The sequence below is a fragment of the Myodes glareolus genome, chromosome 23, assembly GCF_982192425.1.
Source record: "Myodes glareolus chromosome 23, mMyoGla1.1, whole genome shotgun sequence".
NCBI lineage: Eukaryota > Metazoa > Chordata > Mammalia > Rodentia > Cricetidae > Myodes > Myodes glareolus.
In genome coordinates this window covers 3,298,909-3,311,359 of record NC_142048.1, presented here as the reverse complement: position 1 = coordinate 3,311,359, position 12,451 = coordinate 3,298,909, and the positions used below count along the sequence as shown (strand labels likewise).

Here is a 12,451-nt window from a genome sequence, read left to right as displayed (position 1 = left end):
TTTTGGAGGCAGGGTCTCTCACTGACTTAGGACTCATTGATCAAGCTAGACCAGGTGGCCCGTGAGCCCTAGGGAGCCTCATCTTCCACACCTACCTCCCAACCCTGAGGTTACAGACATGAGCCACTCCTATTGGCTATGTGGGTGCACTGAGCCATCTCTCAACAGTCTCCTTCTGTTGAGACAGGACTCAAGATGTAGCTGAGGTTGGCCTTGAACTCCTGATCCTCCCACCTCTCCCTAGGAGTGCACACAGCACTCAGTATTCTTGACATAGACCACGTGGGAGAGGCTTCCTGTACTTGCTCCTGAGTTGTAAGGTGACAGGCTTGGGACTGGGGCTCTTCCCAGTTCCTCCTGGCAACCTCTATGCCATCTAAGCAGCACCCATCTGTAAGGGAAAGAAGCCTGCTCAGCCTGAGTTTCTTCTTGGCCTGGGACCAGGGCTTCTGGGCAGACACTTGAACAGGCACCAAGGCTCAGTGCTAAGGCTGCTGGACCCCTAATGGAGCCCATACTGGGGCAATAATGATGTCCAGTTTCCTCCTGCCACATGGCCAGGTGTCAGTGGATGCTTTGGAGTGGCACCTGTGGTGACTAAACCCCAAAGCAGATGAAGACACCAGCCTGACAGGCAAACATCTCTCCTTCCCCGCAGGTGAGGTGAGGTCACAAGCAGGACTAGAAGCCCAGGGCCAGCTCAGGGTCCTTTCTGTTGTCTGCCACTGGAATGTGTCCTTACAGTCTAGCACGAGGCACACAGCCCAACAGAGCCCTGCGCCCACTGACAGCCCTAATTAGCTCTCCTCCTTCCCATCCAGCTGGACCCACCTGGTCAGGCGCTCTTCACCGTCTCTGCTAAGTGATGGGGAATCTTTTTTTTTTAAAAAAAAGATTTATTTATGTATTATGTCTACAGGGGTTTATGCCTGCAGGCCAGAAGAAGGCACCAGACCGCATTACAGATGGTTGTGAGCCACCATGTGGTTGCTGGGAATTGAACTCAGGACCTCTGGAAGAGCAGTCAATGTTCTTAACCTCTGAGCCATCTCTCCAGCCCGATGGGGAATCTTTGACCTGTGGCATTCAACAAGTAAGCAGTGGCCAGCAGGGTCTCAATCTTGTTGACCAATCGTGTTGTGTACAGTGGCAGCCCTGAGAAGCTCTAGGAACCTCAGTTTGAATCTCAACATCCATCATGATAGCTTCCTGATGGGCCTATACCTGGTTCCTGCATGCTGACTGAGACTACCTGCAGATGCTTGTAGGGCTGGTCTGAGGACTGAGGGAGAGGGGAAGGAGAGGGGAAGGTGAGGCACACTGCAGGCCAGAGTGAGGTGGGATGCTGGGACTCTTTCCTCCAAGTCCTGATCCCACAGTCCTATCAGAGTGGATGTAGTGAGTGCTGGGTAGGAACCAGGCAAAGAGAAGATGGACAGACTTTATTGGCAGACAAGGAAGTGAGGATGACACCTGGCACACAGTTGGGGTCACCAGGGCATCTCCACATCAGGCACTGGGAGCATACTGTAGAGCAAGGCGATCAAAATCGTTCTCCTGCAGTGGGAGATCAGACGCCATGCATGAGACAACACAGCCTGCCGCCATCAGGGCATCCCCATCCCTAGGAGCGACTGTGCTGCTCACCTTGGCATGGTACTCCTTGATGAAGGGATGGGTCCTGTGTGCGTCCTTCAGCTGCGACAGGTATCGGTTTGTCACCTGAGGAGTATGGAGTAGGATGGGTTAGCCAGATATGGGGATCCAAAAGTCACTCTGTCCTGCAGAGAAGGGTGGGGGCAAGGGAGGGACCCCAACCCAGAGCCAGGCAGCACATCGTACTGCTGCTGGGTTAGCCTCAGGTGTGGGACAGGCCCCAGGGAAGGAGTGACCAGGATGGGGTGGGACACACTGGGGGAAGGGCTGATGAAGCATTGTGAGCTAACATGTCCTACACTCTAGAGCAGTGGTTCTCAATCCTCCTAATGCTGCAATCCTTTAATATAGTTCCCATAACTGCAATTCAGCTACTGTTATGAACCATAATGAAAATACCCGAGACCACTGTGAAAGGGTTGTTTGGCCCCCAAGGGGTCGCAACCCACAGGTCCCAGGATCTAGACCTGAGACAGCTCCAGCCCAGCCCGGCTGCCCAGCACTGAGCACAGCTGTGGATCCTCAGCTGGGACGGCAAACAGACGCAGAAGGTTCAGGGCTCAGCAGGCCCTAAGCAGAAAGCTGCTCCAACTTCCTCTTCCCCCTCTTCCCCTCAGATGAGGCCACTGGACAGTGCCTCCCTGGTCCCTACCTGTCCTGCGGCTGTCCCCACCACCACCCTGATGGGGCTTAAGCCTATGCCATACTACAACTTACCTCAGGGGGCTTGCCTAGGTGCTGGGACAGAACAATGAGGTTGATGAGGGTCTCGGGATGGCCACTGTCCTGTAAACAGATGGGGCGTAGGCAGCTAGCAAACCCAGACCCTGAACCCATAGATCAACATCTGTCTGGGGCCAGAAAGCCTAAAGCCCAAGCCACTGTAGGGAAGGTGGGGTGGGGCCAGGTTGTCTCAGAGTCCTTCCCCATGCCCTCCAGCTCAGCTTAGCCTGAGTTTGCCCTCCCAGTTTTGGGGGCACCAAGTTCACCTGTGCTCCATGGAGCTGCTAGTTAATTGTGATGCCCCCTCCCCGTTCTCCATCTGGGCAGGAATGAAAGACCAGCTCAGGGGAGGGCATAGGGGTATGCAGACAGGAGCCAACCAGCTGCTAAGTTCCACAACAGTGCACCTGTACCTAAAAATTCTCAAAGCCAGCCAGGCATGGTGGCGCACACCTTTAACCCTAGCACTTAGGAGGCAGAGGCAGGTGGATCTCGCCTGGTCTACAGAGCGAGTTCCAGGACAGGCTCCAAACTACGGAGGAGTCCTGTTTCAAAAACCAAGACAGAGAGAGCAGGCTTCCCTGTTGGGCTCAGCTCTGCACACGATCTTCTCGATTGTGGTTTCTAAGCCTGTGGAACAGAGTCTCAAACTGACCATCCTCCTGTTGTAGACTCCTGAGTGCTATGGTGACAGACCTTACACACTTACTCTTTCCTTATCACATTTCAGAGCCTTGTGCATGAGGTGAGGGCTGTGCCCCTGAGCAACACCCATGCCCTACCTACTGAGGACAGCTCAAGGGATCCTCAGCCCAAAGCCCCTGGCCCTAAAGTCTACTGGTGAGGTGTCTTTTTATTGTTTTTTTTTTTTTTTTTTTTTTTTTTTTTCCAAGACAGGGTTTCTCTGTGTAGCCCTGGCTGGCCTGGAACTCACTCCATAGACCAGGCTGTTCTCAAACTCAAAGATCTGCCTGCCTCTGCCTCCCAAGTGCTGGAATTAAAGGTGTGTGCCAGCACCGCCCGGCAATGCCTCTTTAATTTCAAGTAAGGCCCGTCATCCCAGCACCTGGACACTAAGGAACAAAGATTGCCAGGGTTTGAAAAGCTCCCAAATGAGCTTGGTGACGCATCTCCCTGGAGACCCCCACAGCAGGCATCAGAGAGGTCAGTGGGGCTGGCAAGCGTGTATGGCCATTAATCTGTCCACCAAGGCTTCAGTCTTGTGACCAGTTATGACTGAGGTTTTCACTTATTTGGGGTACAGTAAATAACAAGTGGCTTGGATGCCCACACTAGTCCCAGCATTCCCCACTCACCTTGTCCAGAGCCTCCTGCAGCACACCCTCGGCAGTCTCCCAGCGGCCTTGTGCTGAGTGACAGGCTGCTTGGCCATTGAGCAGCAGCAGTGTGGGCGAGCACTTGTCAGCCAGCTCCTGGAAGATGTAGTAGGCTTCTTGCAGCTTCTCACCACCCTGTGGGGACACTTATGTCACTGCAAACTCCACGACACAGCTCAAGGTGAGTAGCTCTGTGGGGACCAGCTGAGCCCCTCTCCCTCCCTGCCACACTGCCCAGCTCTAACCACTGTTGGATGCTGTGGAAAAGGTTTCCAGGGATTGGTGTCTGCCCTGTGACTACCTGGCCAGAGTCGTCCCACTGTTCATTACATAGTTTAACACTAGCAGAAAGGCAGGGGAGGCTATGAAAATAAAACTGAGCCGGCTGTGCAGACAGAATCTCAGGAAGCTGAAATGAGGTCACTTGAACCCAAAGGACACAGGGACACGGGGTCTCAAAACAGCGAGGGCTGTCAGTGCTGGTCCGTCACCCCAGCTACCCTGAGGCCTGTCACAGGAAGACACACTCCAAGCTTTGGGCTGGGGAGACAATTCAGCAGGTAAAGGCTGCTGGCAGACATAAAGACCAGCTCCATCACCCTGTGCACACGCTCCGCACCAAACACAAGCATGTGAAAGAAGCTCTGCACCATGAGCACCCTTATGAAATGTTAATTTTTGTTTTTCCTTTTCTCTTCTTTTTTCTTCAAGTCAGAGTTTCTCTGTGTAGTCCTAGCTGTTCTGAACTCTCTGTAGACCAGGCTGGCCTTCAAAATTAATTTTGAAAAAGTTCAGAGAGTTGAAGACAGGTGAGCAGCTACCAGCACTTTCTATTTTTTTTGTTTGGTTTTTCAAGCCAGGGTTTCTCTGTGTAGCCCTGGCTATTCTGGAACTTGCTCAAATCAGGCTCGTCTCAAACTCAGAGATCTGCCTGCCTCTGTCTCCCAAGTGCTGGGACAAATCCATCTTTTAAAGGGGCAGGGAGATGATCATGCATGGGGAGGGCACACTAGGGTGACGGAGCAGGGAGATCAGGAGTTCAAATCCAACCTCAACCACATGGCCAATTTGATGCCAGCCTGGGCTATGTGAGACTTGTGTTTAAAACACAGCAAAACAACAGGCACACATCTTTAATCCCAGCACTCTGTGAGTTCGAGGCCAGTCTGGTCTACAAAGTGAATTCCATTGAAACCCTGTCTCAAAAACCCAAACCAAACCAAACAACAACAAATAAAAAAATTAAAAAAAAATTAAAAAAACACAGCAGAACACAAAATCCCGCAAAGCTAAATTTAAATAAATAAAACATGACTGGGGTATAGCACAGTGGAGCAGCCCCTTGCCAAGCATGAGTACGGCCCTGCATTTCATGCCAGTACCAGAAAAAACAAAAACAAAAAGCCCAAGCTGAAAATAAATAAGTAAACTTCCAGAAAGCTAGAATGGGGTCATTTCCACCCAGGAGGAGGGCCGTGTGAGGTCAGAGGCCTGGGCTCCCTGTAAAGTGGAGAAAAGAGCTCAGGAAAGGAGATCAAGTCTAGGAGCTGGAACGGTGCAGCTGCCAGGGGGCAAGGCAGTGTGGGCTGAGGATGCCCAGCCTGGAGCACTTCCTCCAGGAGCCTGCTCCAGTAGCCACCAGGCTCTGCCACTCGGGTGCGGGTGCGGCATGAAGAGAGCGACAGACGCCTGTGGGGTTTACCACAGCCAGGTTGACCCAGGCAGTGGCTAGCTGGGTGAGGGTGGCATCCTCATCTTGGTCCTGCATCCTCTTCAGCTCCTTCCTAGGGCACAGAAGACAGACAAGGTGCTGAGTGGCCCGGGGACAGACCCTGGCACACTCTCCTGCCAGTCTGTGTCTACCTGACATGGACTAGACAAGGCTGGCCCAGCTGCTGCCCCACAAGGTGAGGAACCCAAAGAGATGGGCTGTGTTGAGAGCTCAGCTGTGTGGCACTAGAGCAAGTTCCAGGCTTCCACACGCTATGGAGCTGCTACTCCACCTCAGCATCGATCCACGCCTATGCGGAGCCCCTCCCCACCAGTAGGACAGCCTCCACTCACAGCCCAGCTTCACAGAGGGAAACGGGCACCCATATCCTTATCCCCAGCCTTGTCCCTTCCCAGGGAGAGGCTAGGTAAAGGACATGTGTCACTTGTAGGGAGCTGAGGCTATGGCTCACCGGGCTAGGTCCAGCCTGTCCAGCTTGAGGAGGATCTGAACTGTCATGGCCGTGCTATGGACAAAGCAGAGACAGAGTGGTCAGCAGGTGCCTGGGCTTGCCAAGACAAACACCCCCACTTTGCCAGTGGGCTCACAGGGGCCTGGAGTCTCCCTGGGGCTCTGCAGGGCCAGACTTTCAGGGAGAAACCCCGTTGACTGCACTTCCAGGGAAAGCAGACAGGTCCAGACATGCCCCTTGCCCCTTCCTCTGTGCAGGGCAACCGCAATCAGCACTGCTAATGCCAGCCCTAGAACACTGTCACCTGCTCTTCATCAGCCTCCCTCTCAGCTCCTGGGGAGACAGGTGTTTTCCATCTAGACAGGAGCGGATCTCAGGCCCAGCAGGAGCCAACTGCACCTGTGTTCTCCTATTCACCCGCCCTTGTTCTCTTTCAGAAGCGATTTGAGATTAGCTGGGCATGACCTTGAACTCAGATCCTCCTTCTTCTACCCACAAGTGCTGGCAAGACAGGCTCCACCCTACTTGAAGCATGCTCTCTCTTGCCCAGGTTAGCCTCAAACCCTATGATTCAGAGGGTAAGCGCTTGTCACGGCCTGGTGACTTCAATCGATCCCCAGGACCCACACGGTGGACAAACCAACTCCCACAAGTGTCCACTGGTCTACAGCACACATGCACTGAAGTACAGGAAACCTGTGCCTAAATAAAATATATAGAGATGAAAAGCCTCAACCCGTCTCCCTTTGCTTTCCAGGAGCTGGCATTTTAGATATGTGCCTGGCCTGTTTCTCCCTTTTTCTTGCTTTGTTTACATTTTTTAATAATTTTAAATTTGTTCCTGGACAATTCATACATGTATATAACATATTTTGATTATATTCTCATCTTACCCCCCCTTCTCTATATTTTATTTTTATGTGTTCAGAGAACAAGTTGTCGGACCTGCGGCTAGACTGGGCCCCAGTGAGCCCCTGTCTCAGGAGAGCTGGAAGGGAGCAGGCTGCAGGCCACTTACCACTCGAGGCTGTCGCCCTGGTGCAGGGCGCGCAGGGCTGCATCTGGATTCTGGTCATGGAAGTAGACAGAGGCAGCCATGAGCAGGAAGGTAGTATTGGTCACGTCCACACTCCTGCTCATCTCACGGTCCAGCTCCACCACAATGGCATCCCTGCAAGACGCTGCTGCTCAGGGAGGCTGAGGCAGGAGTTGGCCTCAGCCCTGGGACAGTGAGGGATCCCTTTCTTCAGGAGTGCAGGGGAGGTGTCAGCCCAGGGGTGCATGCAACAAACAGCAGAGTGGCCTGGTCCATCTCTACTGCCCATTTGATGCCTTGAGTTCCCGCATTCTTATGCATATGGCAAACAAGCTGAGGTGAGAAGGGCACTCCAGGCCTGCTAGGGGTTGCATGTAACAGCTGAGACACCAGATCAGAAGCTGTCAACCTCTGAGGGGTGGGAATTTCAAAGACTTCTGTGCCAGGGCCTTGTGTTGAGCATGGGCAAGCCTGGATATGGGTGAAGCAGGCAGGACAGACTCTACCTGGGATGTGCCAGCCCAGCTGCTATGAAGGACAGTGTTCTTGGTTCCCCTCCTAGGCTGGGCCTGAGGAACTGTTCCCAGAGCCCCCACACCCTTTTCTGTGCTAGGAATGAAAGCCAAGGCCATGTGCAGGCTAAGCACACTCGACACACAGCCATGCCCCCAGGCCTGCAAAGTGCAGGGCAGCAGAACCATCACCACCTCCACCAACAGGTGAGAGAAATGGAGGAAGAGGGGACACCTCACCCTCCCTCTGCAGATGTAGTAGATCCTGGCCCTGGCTATCTGGTGGCCCCTACCAGGCCTCACCTCCGGTTCTCAGTGGCAAGGTAGTCCGCAAACATGCGCACAGCCTGGAGCTCTGGGGCCGAGGAGGGCTTGATCTCGTCCAGGACCACGCCGTATTTCCTCTACGGTCACAGGTGCACATCAGTCCTTCCGCCCACCGCCAGCATTACCAACATACTGCCCACACCGGCAGTGTCACGATTACCAGGTGCCCCTCACCTGTCACACCGTGCCCCATTGTTGTAGCTGAGAACACAATGTCAGCAGTGCAGGACAGGAGGGCGTCCTGCCTCCCCTCTGACACCCATGGCTACTGCTGGAGCCACTCTGTCCCTTGTTGTGGTCTTTCTCACCCACCCAAGTGCTAAAGATGTGTCACTACACCTGTTGGAGAGTTACACACGGCTTTTCCCTGACACACAGAGGAGTGTGGAACAGGATGGGCCTGGCAGCACAGATCATGTGCTGAAGCACGGGGATTTGAAGTACCACTCCTGAACACCTACACCCTGCCCTGGGCCAGAGTGAAGAAGAGCTTTTCACAGAGATCATAGAAATACGTATTTCTGAGCAGGGTCTTGAAGTGTAGCCAAGGCTACCCTCAAACCTGAACTTCTCTCTCTGAAGTGCTGGGGTGACAGTCCTGTGCCACCTGACACAGCTTGGGGTTGCTTTTTTTTTTTTTTTAAATTATTTATTTATTATGTATACAATATTCTGTCTGCATGTATGCCTGCAGGCCAGAAGAGGGCACCACATCTCATTACAGATGGTTGTGAGCCACCATGTGGCTGCTGGGAATTGAATTCAGGACCTTTGGAAGGGCAGGCAGTGCTCTGAGCCATCTCTCCAGCCCCCTTGGGGTTGCTTTTTGAATGTGAAAGTACACCTCACTGGTAGGCAATGAAGCCAGGCATAGTGGCAGGGGGAGGTAGTGGGAATAGGAGCAAGATCATCCTGGGCTACACAGTGAGATCAAGGCCTGCCATGCGAGATGGCCACCAAGCCTGATGACCTAAGTTCAATTCTCAGGACCCACACAATGGAAGGAGAGAATGGGGTGCAGCAGTCGTCCTCTGCCCACTTGCACATAACCTTTCCCTGAGAAGAGTCCTGACAGGTCCCTGGCGTGGCTGCTCGCAGCTTCCCTGCCCAGGCCGGGCCCACGCTTACCTGTGCAATGTATGCTCTGTACAGGAAGACATCCCTCTCCACTTCTCTCTCGGGACTGGACAGCTGTGGGGACATGGACAGAGTGAGACGGAGGGGCTGCAGGGCAGCTTCAGGGGATACCAAGTCTAACTAGTTCAGAGCCTCTGCTGGAATCCAGGAGACCCAGAACCCCATGGGCACCTCCACTCCACAGAGGGCACACAGTATGAAAGCCTGCCATCTCAACCATATGACTGAGAGGCTGCACTGCTATTGGCCACACCAGCCGCTGTGTGCCCCAGCCCATCTGGGTGCTCACAGGTCAGCTGGACTTTGACTTTATCATTTCGGGAGCTTTTCTGGGTCCAGGTAAACCAGGCTGGCTTCAAACTCACGATGTATCTAAGAACAACCTTAAACCGTTGGATCTTCCTGCTTCTGCCGCCTACATGCTGGGATGACAGGTGTGTGCACCAAGCTTGCCTACATAAGTGACTCTTGAAGGGTCCCTGAGTCATGCTTGGAAAGACAGCAATGCTGGCTCCTGGTGTCTTTGAGGATGGGAACCCGAGGGCACGAATCAGCTTCTGCCATCTATGCATAAGAGAACAACTTCACTACTTGCAGGGCCAAGTCACCCCAGTCCCTACAGCAGGAAGTGTGCGGACAGGATGGACCTGAAGACTGGGCCTCTGATCCCAGCACCCAGGAGGCTGAGGCAGGACTGTTTCAATTCGCTCAAGGTCAGCCTGGACTCTAAATATAGGGAGCCTTTGCTGGGAAGAGAGTTCTGGCCTTCCCAGAATCCCTCAAAGCCTGTAGAGCAGTTGACTATGAAGGAGAAAGAAGGCTTTGGGAGGAATGAGGCAACTGAGCTTATCTGAAGCTGAAGGCCTGGATGTTCTGCAGCAAGGGAGTGGCTGAATGAGCCCCAGAGGTAAGGGCTGAGGAGCCATAAGATGGCAGAAATGTCAAGCGTGTGTAGGTCTTGGATTCTATCCCCAGCATTTTGAGACACGGAGGAAGAGAGACAGAAACAGACAAAGGCGAGGAGATTAGACCCATTCAAGTTTTGGCACACAGACTAGGCTGTTCCTGTGGGGAGGGGATACATACATTTAATTTAGACAGAACCCAGGATGGCTTCTATTGATCATCCTGCCTCACCCTCTGTTGTAGCTGGGACCACACAACCCGAGGAGTCCTGATCACCACAGTGCTCACCACTGTATAGCAGCTCTCATGGGGCCTGAAGTTGATGCAGGGAGAGGCCTGCCTCAAGCTACCTACAATCCTAGTGCTTCCCTGCTAGGAAGGAGCAGATGTGTGATGGGTCACTTGCGGTCTAAAGGTTCTAGAAGGGCTGCTGATGGTGTCCTGGGAACTCAGCTGAAGGACACGGCTGAACTACAAGATACCCTGAGGTCCCCAGGTGCAAAGTGTGGATGGCTTGTGTCTGAGATGGGGCTGTTGAGGGCCGGCAGCAGGTGCGGAAAGGGAAGAGGAGAGAGAGATAACAGGGCCACAGCGAGTCCTGGGCAGGGACACCCACAGAAGAAGAAAGACAGGCACAGGAGAGCTGGGTGTCCTCCAAAATACCCAAAGAAATAAGGAAAGAAAGGAAGAAAGACACAGTATTCAAACTGTCATTCAGATGGCTTGCTGGGCCACTGACCTGACACACTCAGGAATGCAGGCCGGAAAGTGGCCTGCATTCAGAGTTCTGAAGTCCAGAATCAGGAACTAGCAACACACGTCCTTAAGAGCAAGGACAAAGAGGAAAGTGACGGGAGAGGGAACAAAGCTGTTCTAAGGATGGGAGAAACCCACATCTGCTGTTCTGAGAAGACGAAAAGCCAGGGACTAGAGAGAACCTTCTAGAAGCTTAGAAAGTCATCAGCCAATGCATAACCAGTGGAAATCCTTAGAAAGGAGAGAACCAGAACAAGGCAGAGCCTACCAACTCTGAGACATCAGCCTGGTAAGAATCCTGCTGCATGCTCTCTGCTGGAGCCACGCCCCCAGGCCCTTACTGCTCCAACCTGGAATGACAGCTGTTTTCACACTCAGAAGAGCCACACCTAAGAACACCACTTTCTGTAACTCATGCTCCTGCCATTTTCTGACTGCCTGCTCTGCCTGTCACCAAGGCTAACGTACCTAGAAAGCTTGGAGCTCTCTATCAACGCCATCTTCCACTGAGCCCAGGCGTGACTGGGTAACCTCATCAGCAGCCTAGCTGTTGATGATTGACCCAGTTCTCCTCTTTTAGAACTACAGACAAGCTGGTGTGGCCACATGGGCCTGTTATCCCTGCGTCTGGGAGGCTGAAGCAAAACTGTTAATTGTTTTACAAATAAAATCAGAGCTGGGACTCAGCTGGTAGAGCACTTGCTTCAGGGCTGTGGGTGGTTTCCATCCTCAGTACTGCATGACTGGGCATGGTTGGGCATAACTGCGATTCTAGCACTCTGGCGCATCAGGAACACGGGGAGTCTGAGGACAACCATGGGCTAAAGAAGACCCTGTCTTCCTTTTATAACTATACTTTTCTTTGGGGGGGGGCAATTCAAGACAGGTTTCTCTGTGTACCCCTGCTGTCCAGAACTCACTACGTAGACCACGCTGGCCTCAAACTCAGAAATCAGCCTGCTTCTTCGTCCCAAATGTTGGGATTAAAAGTGTGTATTGCCACGCCTGGCCTATTATTGCTTAAGACAGGGTTGTCTAGAACTCCCCACGTAGAGCAGGCTGGTCCTGCCTCTGCCTCCCAAGTAGTGGGATAGAATATGTGCCTAGTTTTAGATATTAAAATCCGGGCAGTGGTGGCGCACGCCTTTAATCCCAGCACTCGGGAAGCAGAAGCAGGCGGATCTTCGTGAGTTCGAGGCTAGCACGTCCACAGAGTGAGTTCGAGGACAGCCAGACCTAAACAAAAAGAAATCCTGTCTCGGAAAAAACAAAAAACAAAGTGGAGGGAGGGGAAGACAAAAGGAAACAATAAGAGGTGTTAAGTGAGGCAGCGGCGCACCTCACCAGGACCCTGACTGCAGATCAGCTCAGGCAATTAACCAACAGAATTTTGGGAACTAGGAGCATGGGCCGAGCCAGTCATCCCAGCACTGGAGAGGTGGAGACTGAAGGGGCAGGACATCAAGGTCAGTCTCCGCTACACAATAGCGGAATACAGCAAGTTCAAAAGAAGCCTTTGCTGTAAGAAAAATCACGTCCGCCAGAGTCGTAGCGCGCGCCGGAAGCAGCCCCGCCTGCCGCCCACCTTCACTCGCTGCGCCTCGTTGATGCACTGCTGGTAGCTGCCGATGTAGAAAGCGTTCTTCACGTCGAACAGCTCGTCTACATCTCCGGAGCCGCCAGAGGCCGCGCCGGGAGTCGGAGGAGCCATGTCGCCACCCCTAGATACAGTCCTCTTCCTGGGACACGTAGACCGGAAGCAAGGTTCCGCCGCCGGGAACTGTGGGAAACATAGTTCTATCGAGCCAATCAGTAGTGCTGAAAATGAAGTCGCGTGATGCAACGCCTCCTGGGAATTGTTGTTCAGGTATAGTCAGC

The 12,451-nt window shown here is 53.1% G+C and overlaps 1 protein-coding gene across 1 annotated transcript; it reads right to left on the bottom strand.

Annotated features, from left to right (window-relative positions):
* Positions 1 to 1,427: 1,427 nt before the first annotated feature.
* Positions 1,428 to 12,334, bottom strand: Cope (coat protein complex I subunit epsilon). The gene is made up of 10 exons (XM_048427277.3): positions 12,159 to 12,334; positions 8,903 to 8,965; positions 7,751 to 7,851; positions 6,918 to 7,070; positions 5,900 to 5,953; positions 5,419 to 5,500; positions 3,696 to 3,851; positions 2,374 to 2,442; positions 1,648 to 1,722; positions 1,428 to 1,557 (listed from the first exon to the last, which is right to left on the bottom strand). The coding sequence occupies exons 1-10, from the start codon at positions 12,282 to 12,284 to the stop codon at positions 1,510 to 1,512; spliced, it is 927 nt and encodes a 308-aa protein (XP_048283234.1). The 5' UTR covers positions 12,285 to 12,334; the 3' UTR covers positions 1,428 to 1,509.
* Between the last annotated feature and the right edge of the window lie 117 nt (positions 12,335 to 12,451).